Source organism: Camelus ferus, chromosome 18 (genome assembly GCF_009834535.1).
Source record: "Camelus ferus isolate YT-003-E chromosome 18, BCGSAC_Cfer_1.0, whole genome shotgun sequence".
Lineage (NCBI taxonomy): Eukaryota > Metazoa > Chordata > Mammalia > Artiodactyla > Camelidae > Camelus > Camelus ferus.
In genome coordinates this window covers 35922153-35941265 of record NC_045713.1, presented here as the reverse complement: position 1 = coordinate 35941265, position 19113 = coordinate 35922153, and the positions used below count along the sequence as shown (strand labels likewise).

Genomic DNA, 19113 nt, shown 5'->3' with positions numbered 1-19113 from the left:
ACATATAACATTGTGTAAGCTCAAGGTGTACCACATGATAGTTTGGTCCATGTATATATTGTGAAATAATTACTACAACAAGGTTAGTTAACACCTCCAGAGGGTTTTCTTTCTTGATAGTTCTGCAAAAGGCCTGGGCCTGACGCTCGTCAGCTCAGCTTGGGTTAGGTCCACCCCTAAGCCAGTCATTGGTTTAGCTTGGATTAGGCCCACCCCTGAGCCAGTTACTGATGCTGGAGGTATTGGTTAGTAGTCATGTGCCTTCTCCCAGATGTAAAAGGTGATATTGGGTCCATCTGAGCCCCATGGCATGAATGTAGGGTTGGTTTCCTCAAGGGGATATTGGGGCACCGTTAGAGGAAGATGGACGAAGGAACGCTGGATTGGGTGGAAAAAATCAAATTAACAGATTTCTACTCTGTCTAGCTTCTCTGCTTCAATCAAGCTTTCAGAGAAACTCTGTTCCCCAGAAGAGGGTAGGTGGAGGCATGGCATGTTTTCTCTGAATTAGGGAAGGGAGAGAAGATGTGACCACAAGTCCTAACAAAATAAGAGTTATCAGCAAGTGCTGTGCTCAGATATAGGCATCATTGTTCACTTTCTACCGGGAATCCAGAAGTTGGTGATGTGTCTGTGCCAACGTTGACATACGTAGCAGAATGATTTGTATTTTTAGCCAGAAATACAGCTTGTTAGTCATGTCTCGCAGAGTGAGGAGTTGTCCCCAAAGACAGAACAGTGAGTTCACTTGAGGGAAAGAAGGGACTTTGGAGAGAGCTCATTTGGATTCCTGATGATCTTTGGACAAGCTCAGAGTCTTAAATAAATTGAGAAAATAAGCTATTACATTGAGAGGTGCTATCAGCAGGGAGTCCATAGACTGATAACTGTTAATAGAAATTCATTCCCTAACCTCTGCTCTAGATAGCTCAGTCCTCAGAGCCAAGGCCCCCTTATCACCACTCCCTCTGGCGACTGTCTAATTTGTGTCCTTTTGTTCTCGTACCCAGTTCTCCAAAATCCCATCTGCTTCCTCTTCCTCACCTCCCAGTTACTCCTCCACCCAGTTTATCCCTCCTCCCTGCTCCACTATGTTGAAACCACTCTTGCTCGCATCATCCATGGCTGACATTTCGTTAAGTCTCGTGGGTATTTTCCAGTCCTGTCCTACCAGCTTCTCTGTTGCATCTCAGATACTGTGGACACTCCCTTCTTTCCTTGGAAACCACCTGCTCCCAGGACAGCTCTCTCTTCTGGTTCACTTCCCTCTCACTGGGTTTCTCCACTGTCTCCTTCCAGTCCTGTGTCTTTCTTTGCCCGCCTTTCAAACACTGGCACCCCTCAGAGTTCCATAAATAGGCCTCATTAGATTCTCCCGTCGTTCTGGCACAAGAAAAAGGGAAGAACCAGTTACAAACTCATGACTCTTAAATTTGCATCGCTAACCCAGACTTCACTCCCAAGGTTCAGATCCAGTGTTGCATCCCCGTGTATCATAGGCACGTCCAACGACAAGTGTCCGAAACTGGGTTCATTATCCCCTCGCCCTAAAGGCTTTCCTTCTGATAGTCTCCATCACTGGTGATGGGGATGGTGGTGACACCTGGCTGCCTAAGTTAGACCCCCTGAGCTGTCCTCCCCTACTCTCCCTCCAAACGTATTAAATCAGCAAATCCCAGTAGATTTCTCCAGCCATGGAATGTAATGTACGGGTGGACTCTATTTGGTCTGGGATTACTTTTAGTTTTTTGGCAATGTTTTTTGCCAAATTTAATTCAGCGTGAAGTTCAGGATTTTTTTTCTCCCCTCATTAAAGATCAGCTATTTAACCAGATGTGGGTAGTAATTTTAAACCTTTCTCTCCTAGACATCATGCCACAAGAAGAGTAATCTCTTCCCTTGCTTCCACAATGGAGGACTCGGGAAAGACCTTCAGCTCTGAGGAGGAAGAAGCTAACTACTGGAAAGATCTGGCTATGACCTACAAGCAGAGGTCAGTTCTCCAAAGCTCCCCGTGCGCTTTCTTCCCACCATGACGGCAGCAGCCATTCGTTGTAGGCCTACTACGTGACAAGCACTATGAGGGCTTAGTCTACATGATCTCAGTTAAATCTCAACATTACCCCGCGAAGAAACCATTCTCACCCCACTTTACACATGAGGAAACTGAGCCTTAGTGAAAGCAAGTAACTTGCCCAAGGGCATGCAGCAGAGCTGGAGTCTGAACCCCGAAGCTTAGGGCCCTGAGCAAACTGCTCTGCTACTTCCTGTCGTATTTTCTGGCGGAGTTTTATCAGCTCCCAGATGCTGTATCCGGTCCGCCCTTCGTGTGTGGAGAAAGAACGTCCTCCTAGGGCTAGCAAAATGAGTTGTTACAGATTTTTCAATTCGAGCCCAGTGTTGCAGCGCCCATATCTGGCAGCTGTGTGTGTGCTTAACATTGTTTCTTTTTATTTCTCATGGATTCTTATAATCTCCGCATGGAGGTCTTAGTCCCGTTCCTCTAATTTCTTTATCCTTAGTTTGATTTAAGGATAATTCAGGCTTGGTGTTTAAAAAATACATATATCCTTTGAGTTTTAAGGGTTGAGAAACTAGAACTGGGTGTTTAGGCTGTGGGGCAGGGACACATTACAGTAGTGTGATAAGTGAACATTTGTATCATGTCCAATTTCTCCTTACAAATAAATCCACAGAGAATACATAATCCAAAGTGTATTTATTACACGTTGGGCTCCAAAAATACAGGTGGAAGGAATAAGTGAAGAGTGAATTGGTTAAGAGAGGGCTGTGGAGCCTGGTACGTCTGGGTGCGGGTCCAAGGTCTGTTTCTTCTTTGACCTTGAGACAAGTCACTTGTCTGCACCTCATCTTCTCATCTGTGTAATGAGGACAGTGATAGTTTCGACCTCAAAAGGGAGTTGAATAAAGAGCTGATCCACGTGTAACACTCAGCAGCGTGTGAGCGCTCCGCACGTCGTCAGCTGACATCTGGGGATTCTGTAGGGCAGAGAACACGCAGGAGGAGCTCCGAGAATTCCAGGAGGGCAGCCGAGAGTATGAAGCTGAATTGGAGACACAGCTGCAGCAGATCGAAACCAGGAACAGGGACCTCCTGTCCGAGAATAACCGCCTTCGCATGGAGCTGGAAACCATCAAGGTGAGGGGGCGAAAGGAGACGCACGCAGGTGTTGGGGGCTTCCAGCATGTGACTGGAAAAGGGAGCCCCACAGATGTGGTCCCAGGCTGGCCAGTGTGTGTGGCGCTTGGACACTTTATGCCCCGAAGGAGGCACTCTGTGAGAGCCTAGTCTCACGCATGTCCCATGGCCATTCTTGGCTGTTATGACGCTCCCATGAGGCACGTGGAGGGTAGACCTTTCTAGAGTGTGGAATGTCACTGTGGAGAATTGCTGATCGTTATTTTATGAGGCCCAGGGTTATGCTGTCCAGTATGGTAGCCCCTTGTTGTGTGTGGTTACTGACATTTAATTAAAATAAATCAAAATTCAATTCCTCGATTGTACTAGCCACATTTCGAGTGCTCAGTAGCCGCGTGTCTCTGGTGGGTATCTTTGTGGGACAGAGAGGCTGTAGAACGTTTCCATCGTTGTAGAAAGTTCTGCTGGACGGTACTGCTTCCTCCGCCTGGGCACTGTTGACGTTAGAAGCCACATAATTCTCGGGAAAATTGTAGGGTTTTTAACAGCATCCCTCGTCTCCACCCACTAGATGCCAGTAGCACACTCTCCCCCGGGTTGTGACAACTGAAAATATCTGCAGACATTGTCAAGTGTCTGGAGAACCACTGCTGCAGGGCGAAGGCTGCCTTTCGGACACTGCTGGGCTTAGCAGGTGATCATTAAGTATAACGCTGGGCCCTTAGAGCCTAAGGCTCAGCCCTTGTCGCCAGGCCTGGACCTGCCCCGCCCTGAGAGTCTCAGTAAGTCTGGGTGGCGCCCTGGCATGTTTGCATGTCTTTTGTTTTTTTAAACAAAGCTCCTCATATAAATTTGGATGAGCTGCTGGAAAGAGCCAAGGCCTTGCAATGTGAGCCCAGGGGTAGGTGTGCTAGACAGCGGGAGGAGATGTGCCCTTTGGCCTCTGGAAGCTTCGTGAGGAAGACAAACGTAACAGCTGAAGCACTTAGGGAAAGGGTGCTCGGTCACATCGTACTGACCATGAGATCATTCTGGGAGCGATGTGCATGGGCTGGACACAGGGTCATGGAGGAGCTGGGGGGGTTGAGCTGGTGTTTGAAGTGGTGGTTGTGTGTGTCTTTCTGTCTGTCTAGCCAGCAGTTTGGTGCACAGGGGTTTGATGGTGAGTTAATCTGGACCTGCCATAGGCAGGAGCAAGAATGAGTGTCCAGTGGACCTGGGGAATCTGGCTTTACTGGCACACAAGGAAAAGTGGGACCAACAAATGGATTGGGACTGAGGGATGGGAGTAGTAGAGGAAAAACCCCACAGACCCTGGAAGCTGCACTGTGGACTTCAGGTTTTTGTGTTGTAGACCACAGAGCCCAGACTGGCCATCCACAGGTCAGTCTGGCATGTAGATGTTGTTTGTTTTAAGCCTTTAGTGGTTTTCCAGGAAACATCTGTGTATCCACTACCTAGGCTCTACCAATCATCTTTGCCATTCTTGCCCTTTATTACATATCTATCCATCCATAAGTCTGTCTTACTTTCCAGTGCGTCTCAGAGTGAATCGCAGACATCTGTACCCTTCCCTGTAAATACGCAGCAGGCTGTTAACTAGAGGTGGGGGTTTGCCTACAGTTTATTTTTCAACAGTAAAATTTATATCTTTAGTGTTTTTAAAAGATACTTGATATCGGCATTCAAAGTTGTGAGGCTTCCTTTAAAAACCTGGATTTCCGACTTCCTTTGCTCTCCCTTTGCCTTTGATCTTCCTTTGGTGGGTCTGGCCACACCAGGCCTGCCTTCTGCACACCAGCAAAAAGCCAGGTTGTGGTTGCTTCGACAGAACAAGCCTTCTGCACTTTGCCCCGGTCCCCACTACTGTCCTTCCCTCCCCGTCTGTGATCCTAGGGGCTGAGTGTCATTTGCTCCTTAACGCCTGACCCACTTCACTCATTTTGTTAACAGCCTGACCCCTGCCTTGGGCACTGGGGAATCGTCATAGCTCTTACACTGAAGGGGACTTGGGCAGGGGAAGCTGTGTGGAAGCAAGACTAGTGGTCTGAGCCACAGTCTGCAGAGGGCAGGAGGACCTCCACAGATGTTGAATAAATACCAAGCAGGTGCTAAGTAATTAACCGCTTCAAAACTGAGCCCTTGAACCAGCAGAAGACCTCTTCATTGCAACCACATGCCAGATGCCTGAGATGTGGGTGTAGAGAAGGGGAGGAAATAGAACTATCTTGGAATAAAGAACTGCCACCAGCACGTATTTCTCAGTCCCCTAAGAGAAATGTCTTCAGCTGAGTTGAACTTCTAGACAACTGGCTTATTCATCGCAAGATGAATAAAAAAAAAAGCTTGTAAGGGATCAAACAGAGCATCTATTGATGCCTCCATCAGCTGACAGCTTATTATAATTAGCTCCAAATGAAAGTGTAGCAGCTTTTCATGTCCCCAAGTTCAAAGGACATCATTTGAATCTTTACACTGGTGAACAAGCCCTCAAGTTAACTGTGTCATCTTGGAACCTGTGTTTGAATTTAGGCTAACCACCTAGGCTCCCGTCCCCTCCTGTATTATTTAGGGAAGCACCCAAGTAAAGGGTGTGAGGTGATCAGAGCCCTGCCTGGGAATTCGCCCATGCCTGGGCCGGGTCTGCCCCTGCTTGTCTGAGTGGAGGTGCTTCCTGTGCTCACAGCCAGGAAACGGAGCCCAGAGGGGACTGAGCAGTGTGAGGATGTGACGCCCCTCCCTGTCCTCACCCTGTAAATAATCTGCTCATTCTGCGGACCTTCTCCTCTCAGTGGCTCTTGCCACGCCTGTCTGGCCCGGGCACCATTACATCACTCCCCTGTGCTTCCAGACTGTTTCCAGCAACAGCTTTGTTTGCTCAGCGGAGTAAAGAAGAGGAGTGGGTGCTGCTGAAACATTTCAGGGTACAAACGTGCTGCCATGTCAGCATCCCAGAGGAGAGCCATCATCATGTGTGTGCTGGTCATGATGATCAGTGTTACAGTTTTTTTAAAATAAACTATCATGCCCTTTAAAAAAAAAAAAAGATGACAAGTTGGCCCGTCTCTTAACTTTCTAATTAGACTTGGGCCTTTCCCAAGTGAGTGTGGGACGTATTTTCTTTCATGTTTATAGATGAAGGGAAGGTGCTAAGGGTGTTCGGTGACAAAAAGTAATTTGAAAGAGGAGCCAGAACAGGAGTGAGCGTGAGTGCGTGTGAGTCAGTGTGTCTTTGCGAGTGTGATCAGGGGGCTGTTGGGGGCAGTTTGGCACTGCGGTTCTGAGAGCCCGAGCCCAGGTGAGCGGGTTGGATCTTGGCTCAGTCATTTGCTTCCGGTTGACTGTGGGCTGAAGAAGTGACAGCTCAGTTCCCACGGCTCTGAAGTGGCACTAAATGAGGCGACGTGAGTCGTGCCCTGAGCCCAGAGGCAGAGTAAGCACGCGGAGGGTTAGCGCCTGCAGTCGGGCAACAGCAGGTTGTTGAGAAGCCACCTGGGCTGTTCCTTGCCTTAGAAAGCACTGGCCAGATGACAGTAAGCTTCTTTCGGCAATTAGTAAGTTTTGGGGGTTTTTTTTTCCTTCTTCCCTTCCTTCCTTCCCTCCCCCAGAGGTCCAGAAGTTCCTTCTAATTCCCCTGTGCTGCAAGGAGTGTCCTGGATCACAAAGTCGAAACAGTTGTCAAACTAAGTCCATGCTGTCCTCCTCTTTACTATGAGACACAAGCAAACAAAGTTGCTGGGATTCCCGACAGTCTCTCTAATCCAGGGATGTTGCAGGAATTGCCCTTGTGTGTGAGGCCCAGGGAGGTTTACGTGCCTTTTTTTGTGGCTCTGGGCACTTGCACAAAATGATTGCTCTGAAGATTGTTGGGGGCTTCTCGACACCAGAGACTGCAGGGACCAGTGTGGGAGAGGGGACAGGGTACAAGACATTCAGGGGACCAGGAGGCAGGAAGCATTCGGGACTTGACAGCTTGAATGACGGCCCCTGTTCCTGCCATCTCCCCTCACTTGCTTAAGAGCCCATGTCTGTGGACAGAAGGTGTTACTGACTGAGCTTAGTCAGTCCCCTGGCAGTGGCAGAGGCTGTGAGAGGAAGCCCGGGGTCTCCTGAGTGAGTGTGATAGGAAGGCTGGTCGCATCAGACCCTAGAATAAGGGAGAGAAATCCCCTAAAGAAATAAGGGTACTGGTAGGCTGTGCAGAGGGGGAGGAGCAGACACTCAGTGGTTAAGAAAGGCACGTCCACTACAACAGGAGCGCTGCCTCCCAGGATGGACCATCTGTGTTTTAAGGAGGTGCCAGGGAAGGGACATAAACAGACCCATTGGAAGTCTTAAGTCAGTCACTGAGTGTTGATTCTGTCCTTCAGGAGAAGTTTGAAACGCAGCATTCTGAGGGCTACCGGCAGATCTCAGCCTTAGAGGATGACCTTGCCCAGACAAAAGCCATTAAAGATCAACTGCAGAAGTACATCAGAGAGCTGGAGCAGGCCAACGACGACTTGGAAAGAGCCAAACGGTGCGTCGGGAAGGGGAAACGGGGCTTCGGAGCCTTTTTGTGCCCTTGTCGGTCCTGCAGCCTTATGGAAGCGGACAGTATGCAGAAACTGCTGCAAATCCAGGGCGCTGCGGGGGCGTGAGATCGGATGGGTTCATTTGGCCATTGGTGGGAGAATATCAGGCAGGGCTTCCCAGAGGAAATGCCATTTAGGCCAAGGCCGAGGGGTGCCTGGGCAGACTGTGGGGTCATCCCAGGCAGAAGGGCAGTATGTGCTAAATAGGCCCTAATGTAGGAAGGACAGTTGTTTCTTAAACTGACATTCTGTAGTTTAGCAGATCACTAACAATAATTACTACCATTTATTGAATAACTACTCTAAGCCAGTTTCGGGGGTTTTTTTTTAAGAGGACACCTTTTAAAAATTTAGATACAAATGACATACAGCACCATGCACAGATCTTAAGTGTGCAGCTCCATCAGTTTGTACAAATGCATGTGTTCACGTACCCCACCCCCTCTGCCGCCTCTCCTGTTAAGACACGGGCCCTTGGCATTGCAGCCACAGCTCCTTGCATTGCGTTGTGGTGGTTGCTTTAGGGATCACAACACACACGCTCACCTTATCAGTCTACTTTGTTAATATTGTACCAAATGCAACAGCCTTGCAACTTTATAGGGTCATTTACCATCTTTGAACTTTATACTACAGTTGTAATGCTATTACATCTACCAGTTATATGGATCCCACAGGGCATTGTTAAAACTTGTACTTTAAAAAGCCAAGTGAATTTTAAAGAAAGTAAGAGGGTAAAAAGATAGCCTTTTGAGGGGAGGGTATAGCTCAGTGGTAGAGTGTATGCTTAGCATGCATGAGGTCCTGGGTTCAATCCCCAGTACCTTCATTAAAATAACAAACAAACAAATCTACTTACCTCCCTCCCCCACAAAAAATAACTTTAAAAGATAGCCTTTTATATTTACCCACAGATATTGATGGTTTCTGTTCATGTCTTGCTGAAGTTTCCCTCTGGTATCGTTTCCTTTCAGCTTGGAGAACTTCCTGTAGGATTTCTTGGGGTGCAGGTCTGCTGGTGAATTCTCTTTGCTTTAGCTTTTCTGAAACTGTCTTTCTTTTGTCTTCATTCTTGAAGGATATTTCCACTGGATGTGGAGTTCCGGGTTGACGGGTGTCTATTTTCTTTCAGCACATTAAAGATGTTGTCCCGCTGTCTCCTGGTCTCCTCACTGGGGGTCAGAAGTTAGTGGTCATTGGAATAGTCCCTCCCCTGTCAGTAACAGGGTGTTTTCCTCTGGCTGCTCTCAGAATTTCTCTTCATTTTTGTTTTTTTGCAGCTTGACGGTGGTGTGCCTAGATTCTGTGTACTTACCCTGATAGGGTTTACTGGGCTTCTTTGATCTGTAGAGTTGTCTTGCCAAATTTAATTTTGGTCATTGTTTCCTCAAAGATTTTTGCTGCCCTGTTCTTTCTCTCCTGTCTTTCCGGGACACCAGCTACACACCTGTTGGTCCTTTTGATACCATCACACAGGTCACTAAATCTCTGTTCATGTTTTTTCTAAATCCTTTTTCTCTTGGTTCCTCAAATTAGATCATTTGTGTTGATCTCATTTCAAGTTCACTAAATCCTTCCCTCCTCCAACCTGCTGTTAAGCCAGTTCCAGTAATGTTTTATTTTAGATATTATATTTTTTCTAATAATTTCTATTCCTCTATAGAGATTTCTTTCTTTACATCCTTGAGCATAGTTACAGTAGCTTCTTTAAGATCCTTTTCTGCTAATTCTAACATCTGGGTTATCTCATCTGGCTTTTTCTCTTGAGTTTGGGTCACATTTTCCTTGCTCTTCACACATCTAGTAATTTTGGATTATATTCTGGGAATTACGATGGTGTGTTGCAGAAACTATGGATTCTGTACTGTTTTTATTTTTAATTTTGTTTGCTTGTTAAGTAGGCTGAACTCACACTCCAAACTCTGTCTCCCCTTGATGGGCAGTAGCCAAAATCTCTTTGATTTGTTATCTAGGATGCTTGAAGTCTGCCGTGCACATGCCCTGTCAGGGGTCAGCCAGAGATGTGGGAAAAGTTGACATATGCAGAACTTGGGACTCCCCTGTGGTGATGGATTTCTATCATTGGAGCCGTCGGCACAAAGCTGTTTATAAAGATGCAAAATTCACCCACTGTTGTTCTCTTCTTCCCAGTGTTGGCTCCCTCCCAGTTTTTGACAGTACCTTCAGATCATTGTTCTTCTCATTTTACCCAGAATTTGTATCTGTAGGATGTTTGGTCTCATACAAGCTACCTTATCATTACCAGAAGTGGACTGTCCTTTCTTACTGGTTTGTAAAGAGTTCTTTGTGTATTTTTGCTACTGATCTTTTGTCCTGCATTGAAAATATTTTTTACAGAATTCAGTTGACTTTGTGATATCATTTCCCATACAAATATTTTTCATTTTTAGCTCATCAATTACGTCTCCTTTTGTAACTTCCAGTTTTCCAGACTTCACTAGGGAAATCTCTTTGATCCTTTGATTTTGCATGTATGCTCTTATTCTGTTTTTGCAAGATTTTTTTTTATTACTTGTTTTAATTCATACCTTTAATCTACCTGAAATTTATTTTTGTATCTAGTATAAGATATGTGTCTCATTTTACTTTCATTAGATAGACAGACAGTTGTGCCAGTAATGTGTATTAGACACTTCATCTTTTTTCCACTGAATTGAACTCATTTCTGCCATATGTTAACCTCTCAAGTCAACCCTTGGTATCCATGGGAGATTGGCTCCAGGATGCCTGTGGATACCAAAATTTGTGGATTCTTAAATCCCTTATATGAAATGGTGTAGTATCTGCATATAACCTATGTGCCTCCTCCCATATACTTTAAATCATGTGTAGGTTAATTATAGTACCTAATACAATCTAAATGTTGTATAAATAGTTGCCAGTGAGTGGCAAATTTGAGTTTTGCTTTTTGGAACTTTCTGGATTTTTTTTTTTTTATGCTGAGTATTTTTTTAGTTGCAGTTGGTTGAATCCAAGGATGTGCAACTCACAGATGGGGAGGGCTGACTGTATATTCTGGGATCTAATTTGGGATTCTCTCTTTTGGTCTTGTGTGCAATTTGTGAATTACTACACCAATGCCTTAATGACTTGGTTACTGTGGCTTGGTAACATGTTCTGATTTCTGGCAAGCCACTGGCATACAATCATTTCTACCCACATATCACTGATCAAAGCATGGCCAAGCTCTGCCAAGGGGTGGGAAAGTACTTTCTACCCACAGTGAGGCCACAGCAAGGGAGTGGATACAGGGAGGATGATGAATTGGGACCAATAATGCAATTTATCACAAAGAGATATTACATTCATATTGTTCAAAAATAATATACAAAGGGGTAGAGTTTTTTTTTTAATGCAAATTGAAACAAATAGAAATTTGTATTATTCCTCCCCCTCCACCCCACAAAAGAGCATTCTGTACACACTATTGTACATCTTACTTTGTCACATAATAGATCTTGGAGGTCTTGCTGTAGTAGGATACAGAGCATTCTTTGTTGGGTTTTTTTCCCCCAAGTACATAATATTCATTGTATGGTTGGTATTGTGTGATGCAGAATCATTTATTTATCCATCCCCCTGTGGGTAAATATTTTCTGCATTTCCATTCCTTTGCAGTGGTAAGCACAGCTGTGATGAATGATGGGTGTTGCTTGCACAGATGTAGATCTGTGTACTAAATTCCCAGAAGTGGAATTGCTCGGTCAGAGGATATATGTGCATATGTGATTTTGATAGTTTTTGCCCAATTGTTCTCTGTATTTGTACCAATTTCCATTCCCAACAGGTATGTAAATAAGTCCCCATTTTCCAAATAGCTTCACCAACAGCATTTTTCAAACTTCGGATTTCTGCCAATCTCACAGGAGACAAATAGGTACATTTTTGAATTATGAGTGACCTTGAGTTCCTTTTCATATATTTAATATCTGTTTTCTTTCTTTTTCTGTGAACTCTGTCTTTGCTTATTTTTAAATTGGTTGCTGGTTGTTTTTTCCTCTCATCCATTTCTAGGAGATGTTTATGTATTTGGCTATAATCTGAATTGAAAATGTTTAGAGCTTGTCAAATGTCTTCCAGCTTGGTGTTGTATATGTTACTGTCTGAAGTTATGTGGATTTCTATATAGTCAAGTTCATTAGTCATAGTTAGAAGGGCCCTCTGCCATCCAAGGATTATAAAACAATTGGCCTATGTTTTCTTCTAGTTTTTTTTTTTTTCTAAATGTTTTCTTTCTTTCTCTCTTTTTCTCTCCCTCCCCTCCCCTGTGCTCCCCCCACACACCCATTTCTCTCTCTCTTCTAAAGATGCATTGGATTCACATTTGGCCAAATACTGAGTAATTGAATGTTAAAATCAGATGACATTGAGACCAAAATCATCATTATAAAATGAATAAAGTTCTGGAATACTGAAGTTTTATTTTTTAAAAAAACCTTAAAACAACTTTATAATTTTATTATAAAATTTTAATAGTTATACTTGGAAAATCTGACAGCCTGCTGCTGCACAAACAATAATTTTTTTCTAAATTGGAGTATAGTCAGCTTGCAATGTTGTGTCAATTTCTGGTGTATAGCATAATAGTTTAGTCATACATATACATACATATATTCGTTTTCCTATTCTTTCTCATTATAGGTTACTATAAGACATTGAATATAGTTCCCTTAGCTATGCAGTATAATCTTGTTTATCTACTTTATATGTAGTCGTTAGCAAATCTCGAACTCCCAATTTATCCCTTCCCATCCCTTTACCCCTGCTGGTAACCAAAAGTTCTTTTTCTATGTCTGTGAGTCTGTTTATGTATTGTAAATAAGTTCATTTGTCCCTTTTTTAGATTCCACATATAAGTGATATCATATGGTATTTTTCTTTCTCTTTTTGGCTTACTTCACTTCTCCAGGTCCATCCATGTTGCTGCAAATGGCGTTATTTTATTCTTTTTTGTGGCCGAGTAGTATTTCATTGTGTGTGTATGTATATGTGTCTGTGTGTATATGTATATATATACACACATACATACATATATACACATATATACATACATGCTACAACTTCTTTATCCAGTCATCTGGTGATGGACATTTAGGTTGCTTCTATGTCTTGGCTGTTGTATCTAGTGCTGCTATGAACCAGGGTGCATGTGTCTTTTTGAATTAAAGTTCCCTCCAGATATATGCTCAGGAGCATTGCTGGATCAAATGGTAACTCTATTTTTAGTTTTTTGAGGAATCTCCATACTGTTTTCCGTAACGGCTGCCCCAAACTACATTCCCACCAACAGTGTAGGAGGGTTCTTTATTCTCCACACCCTCTCCACCATTTATCGTTTGCATACTAAGAACAATAACTTCTCAGCACCATCAACTGTTTGCTTCTTATGGCCTCTCTGCTGTAAGTCTGTAAAACTGAATGACTCACTTTTAACTGAGGAAGGGAATTAACTAAAAATTAAATACATTCCTTAAATGTTATTTTGTTTAATATACAAGTGTTGGCATACCAAAAAGTTCTACAAAGATTAACATTGATTCTAATTTTACTTTTCTGTGTGTTATTACATAGACTTTGTAAAAAAAAAAAATTGTGGTAGAAAAACACTTAACATCAAATTTGCTACCTTAACCATTTTAAGTGGGTACAGTTCAGGAGTGTTAAATGCATTCAATTATTGTGTAACAGCTCTCCGGAAAATTTTCATCTTGCAACATTGAAACTCTATACCCACTGAACTCTAATTCCTGCTCCCTGCTCCCTCGGTAATCATCTTTCCCCTTTCTGTTTCTGTGATTTTGACTACTTTAGGTACTCCCTATGCATAGAGTTATGCAGTGTTTGTCCTTTTGTGGCTGGCTTCTTCTCTTAGCATGATGTCCTTGAGATGTGTCCATGTTGTAGCAGCATGTGACAGGATTCCCTTCCTTTTTCAGGTTGAGTAATATTCCATTGCATGTATGTACTATATTTTCTTTATCCATTTATCTGTCAATGGATACTTGGGTTGCTTTCACCTCTTGGCTCTTGTGAGTAATGCTGCAGTGAACGAAGAGTATACGAATATCTCTTTGAGATCCTGCTTTCAGTTCTTTGGAGTATGTACCCAGAAGTGGGATTGCTGGATCATGTGATAACTCTATTTTTAATTTTTTGTGGAACCTCCATACTGTTTTCTATAATGACCACACCATTTTACATTCCCACCACATCCTCACCAGTACTTGTTCTTTTCTGTTCTTTTGATGGAGGCCATTCTGATGGGTGTGAGGTGACACATAGACTTTATTTTTATTTTTTGTCCAACTATTTTATTTTTTATCTACTTTGGGGATGGGGAGATAATTAGGTTTGTTTGTTTGTTTTAATTGAGGTGCTGGGGATTGAACCCAGGACCTTGTGCATGCTAAGCACACACTCCATCACTGAGCTATACCCTCCCCCCGACACAGACTTTTAAAGCATTTATTGGCTCAAAAAGGATATTCTCTTAGTTATCTAACAAATGTATCTCTTTTTAAAAATTTCAGATAATTAACATAAGATTTTATTAGGTTCAGGTGTAGACAAATGCATGTCTTAATATTTATGTTTACTGAACATCTATTTTCCTGCTTAACTATTTTCAAGTTCTCATAACTGCCCATGATATTAACAGCTTTCTCAGTCATTATGTATTGCAGCTTTTTACTCTTATGATAATAAATATGCTTCTATATATCAGTTCACAGAATTTCAACATATAAAGCACATAAAGCTATTTTCACTCCGTGACAACCAGGATGCTTACCTTTATTTGAAAGCAGATATTCGCATAGTAACAAAAATCTAAGTGCTGTGCCCTGCTGGTGTTACTGATGCTGATTATATACACCCAAGTGGTCATGGATCCACACAGGTTTGGGGAGGCCAGAAATGCCACTGATGTCGGTGTTCCATTCCTCTGGCTCCCAGAAGCCAGTAGGAGATTGTAGCCAAATGCTGAGTGTAAATTTTGGATCCAGTTGGAATGCATCTTGGGGTATGGATCCAACATTAATTTTTTTCCAGGGGGCTCCCTGCTACTCCCCAGACCTAGAATAGAACCAGCCATCTTTTCGTCAGTGACTTGTGATGCCAACTTTATCAAAACTTAAATTCTTACGCGTATTTGGATCTGTTTCTGGAAACTTCAGTTCTCCTTGGTCTGTCTGATCTTATAACTGCTTCACTCTGCACCATACTGCTCATTATTGATGGTTTATGATAGAATGTTCTTTGTATCTGTCAGAGCTGGGTCCCCCATCTTTTCTTTTTCACAGTTCTCTTTGCCACTTTTTTCTTCCAGTTTTATTGAGATAGAATTGACATACAGCATTGTATACGTTTAAGGTGTACAGCATGATTTGACGTACACACATCATGAAAGGATCACAGTAAGTTTAGTGAACATCTATCCTCTCATACAGACATATTAAGAAATAGAAAAAAAATTCTTTCCTTCTGATAAGAACTCTTAGGATTTACTCTCTTAACAACTTTCATATATTTATCATATCGTACATTACATCCCTAATACCTTATAACTAGACGTTTATACCCTTTGACCACCTTCACTCAGCTGCCCCACCCCCTGCCTCTGGTAACCACAAATCTGATCTCTTTCTATGAATTTGTTTGTTTCTGAAATATAATTGACCTGCAACACTATGTTAGTTACTGTTATACAACATAGTGATTCGCTATTTCTATGTGTTTCAAACTGATTACCACAATAAATTGTTTAAGATCACCACGCAAAGATGTTACGTAGTTATTGACTGTATTCCCCACACTGTACATCATACCTGTGACTCATTTATTTTGCTACTGGAACTTTGTACTTCTTAATCTCTCACCTATTTCCCTCCTCCCCCAGTCCCCTCCCCTGTGGCAGCCACCTGTTTATTCTCTGTATCTATAACTCTGTTTCTCTCTTGTTATGTTTGTTCATTTATTTTGTTTTTTTAGATTCCCCATATAAGTGATATCGTACAGCGTTTATCTTTCTCTGACTTACTTCACTAAGTTTAGTACCCTCCAGGTCCATCCATGTTGTCACAGATGGCAAGATCTCATTCTTTTTTGTGGCTAACAGTCCTCTCCTGGCCATTCTTATTTCATTATCACATCATCTTTCAGATAAATCCCCCTGTGCCTGTGTCCCCCAATAAAAACCTATTCATATTTTTATTAGGATGGTGTTAAACGTATTAGGTAGCTAATGGAGAATTGATTTATGATTTGGGGTCTTCCTCTTCATAAATACCATATGCCTGCATTTTGACTAGTCTCTGTGCCCTACAGTGCATTCTTACATGTTTGTTGTTACATGAATTCCTAGGTATTTTATTTTTGTAATTTTTGTTTGACATGCCAGCCTTGGGGTCATTTTAACTGATTCCAGTATCATACCATCCCTTTGTTGTTTTTAATCAGGCACTTTATTTTCTTTACCTCTAAACACCCTTTGAGATAAGAACAAAGAAGACTCAATCTGAACATAGGATGTGCTGAATAAATGAATGATTGTTCCTCACTTTGCCGCTGGAGGCCCAGAGGCCCAGCAGAGAGGTTAAGTCACCCAAGGACACTTAGCTAGTCTTACATGTTAGAGCCAGGTGTTAACTCATGGGTTCCACTCCAAACAAATGCTTCTAATCACCATGAGATACAATTAGCAGGATGTTAAAGGTCTTCTGGAGACAAACAGGATCAGTGAGAAAAATTGCTGACATGTATCGAGCACTTATGTTTGAAACATCTGTTGTTTGCGTCACGTGTTACTCCACTCCCCCCCAGCCACCCCCCACCCCTCCCAGTGTGGAGGGACTGTTACTCCCCTGCTTTGCATATGAGGAAACTGAGGCACAGAGAAGGTAGCTTGTCCAGACAGAGTTGAAAAGGTTTGATTGCAGGACTTCTCAGCAACTTTGACATGGCATTCCAGTGACTGCCTACATTGTTCAAGAGAAGAAGTGGTTGTTAGCAGGGTAGCTGGGCTGGGGCTAGGTGTTCTGAACTTTTTTAAGGTAACTGAGGGACTAAGGTGGCCTCTTCTGCCTGTTTAAATTCCTGTTATTACATTGCATGTGTGTATTATAGGGTGTTCTGAATACTGATTGCATTGTGAGTCTCTGAGACAAGATGGAACAGGCCACTCTTGGCATTTCACCGGGGCTTGTATATGGTCCTAATGAGGTCTTGACTTGTTGCTAAGTGCCGTATGGACATGGTCTCATTTAACCCTTGGGATGGCCTCATGCACCTCATGCGCTGAGATGGTTCCTGTTGTGCAGGTGGAGAGCCCGGTCCTGGCAGATTGAGGGGCTTGCTCGGCTCTGTGGGATTAGGAAGTGCCAGTGCTGGGACTCGCACCCCGTGTGAGTGACCTTGCTCGTCTCCCGGGTCTCCAGACATCAGACAGATGTGTCATTTGCTCTCTTGGACAGCTTTACTTGTCTCTTACCCAGGGCCACGATCATGTCTCTGGAGGACTTTGAACAGCGCTTGAATCAAGCCATTGAAAGAAATGCCTTCCTGGAGAGTGAATTGGACGAGAAGGAGAATCTCCTAGAATCTGTTCAGCGGCTGAAGGATGAAGCCAGAGGTCAGAAGGCCTTGGCTTTGTTCTGTGTGTGTGTGTGTCACCAGCATTGTGCCCTCTCCCCACCTGAGGATGTCCTGTCCCACAGGATTGCCAGCATTGTCTCTGCTGGAAATCCGTGCCCTGCTTGGCACATGGGCTGTTTGGTCTGAGGGTGGAGACCACAGTGAGCAGGCTAAGCCATGGTCCCCACTCCATGCTAAGAATTGTCAGATGTCCAGCCCTGTAAAGACCCTTCATGGGTACTTAAGCCCAGCACCAGCTTTATGCTCAGCAGGAGCACAGGAGTTTTGTGGGGAGAAGATTCCTGTTGATACAGTTAGCTGGCCTATCATGTTTGTGACTTGGTGACACCTGATACACGTGGCTTAGAACTCCGGAGTCTCATCAGCGTCCGCTCTTTGGAGGCAGCAGTTCTGGAGGTGGAGCTTTTATAACTGAGATTTTAGCAAATCATCCATGTTGGGTCCATCAGTCCTGACAAAGTCCCAATTCATTGTTGATGACATTCATTTGGTTTCTAATGTGTAGCCAGTAGAAGGGGGATTAAAAAGAAAAACTCTTAAGTTTAAAAGGTAGTTGTTCCTAAATGCCCATCAGAAATGAACTGCTTAGGTAAATTACATAGACTTATTTTGTGGTATGTTAAACAGTTGTTAAACAAAGTGTAGATATAAATGTCATAGAAAACTTGTTAGAACATACCATTGAAGGGGGAAATACATAGACAGTAGATGTATGTTTCTATTTATGCTTAATAAAAATTATTCATGTTATATGCTTAATAGATACATATATGAACTATATGTGTGAAAATGCAGAGAAAAAAGGTTGGAAACTCCCCCATATTATATGGTTGTGGGTGAGGAGGGACCTTTGGGGGATGGTTGGGAAAGCATATTTTGACTTAGTATTCTGTGAGCCTTGGTACACTGAAATTTTCTTGAAATAGTAAAAGCATTAGTGCATCACTGCCATAATGAAAAAAAAAAAGTTAACTTTTTTGTTTTTACTCAAAAGGAAAACTATGTAGTTTTGCAGGCCTGCTGGGCAAGGTCCTATGGGTTTTGCTTCATCAAGGGTTTCCACCCTGGAGTTTTTCACTCTAGTGGTTCTTCTTGCTGACCAACATCTACTGCCGACCCTCCCCTCGTCCCATCGCCCAAAGCATGGACTTAATCTGAATCCTTTTCCTGGCCCAGATTTGCGGCAGGAATTGGCTGTGCAGCAAAAGCAGGAGAAACCCAGGACCCCCAAGCCCAGCTCGGTGGAAGCTGAAAGGACAGACACAGCTGTGCAGGCCACTGGCTCCGTGCCGTCCACTCCCATCACTCATCGAGGACCTGGCTGTAGCTTGAACACACCCGGGACGTTCCGACGTGGTAAGAGGGGTGGGATTCGGGAGGGTTTTTGTGGCTTCACAAAGCTTAGGTGAGAACCCAGGGTGGAGGGAGAAACTGGACCAGGCTGTACAGCAGGGAGCAAGCTGGGGTGCTCAGAGGGGCAGACCATTGAGGTAAGTGAGAGGAGCCTCTTGGGCATAAGACAGTAGGGAACAGTGGAGTCTGCGGCAAACTGGAAAATGGGAGCCTCATCTAGAGGGGCAGCTGCACTCTGCTCTGACTGCAGGAAAGGTGGGCCCAGCTGCAGCAGACATCTCACTCTTCACCAGAAGCCAGAAATCCTCTTGTCAAATATGAAATCTCACAAGTTAAAGATTTCAGGGACCAAAT

The 19113-nt window shown here is 43.6% G+C and overlaps 1 protein-coding gene and 1 non-coding gene across 4 annotated transcripts in view; both read left to right on the top strand.

Annotated features, from left to right (window-relative positions):
• Nucleotides 1-19113, top strand: part of NDE1 (nudE neurodevelopment protein 1) — a 28367-nt gene that overhangs the window by 4848 nt on the left and 4406 nt on the right. For 2 of the 3 annotated variants that reach the window (XM_032460983.1, XM_032460985.1), the window contains exons 2-6: nucleotides 1868-1993; nucleotides 3007-3160; nucleotides 7531-7679; nucleotides 17247-17383; nucleotides 18583-18762. In XM_032460983.1, the coding sequence (XP_032316874.1) occupies nucleotides 1911-1993; nucleotides 3007-3160; nucleotides 7531-7679; nucleotides 17247-17383; nucleotides 18583-18762 (703 nt within the window). In that variant the 5' untranslated portion in view covers nucleotides 1868-1910. The remainder of the gene's footprint in view (nucleotides 1-1867; nucleotides 1994-3006; nucleotides 3161-7530; nucleotides 7680-17246; nucleotides 17384-18582; nucleotides 18763-19113) is intronic. The other variant, XM_032460984.1, reaches the window with a different exon arrangement.
• Nucleotides 8492-8563, top strand: TRNAA-AGC. Its single transcript has one exon. It is a non-coding gene; the product is annotated as a tRNA-Ala (tRNA).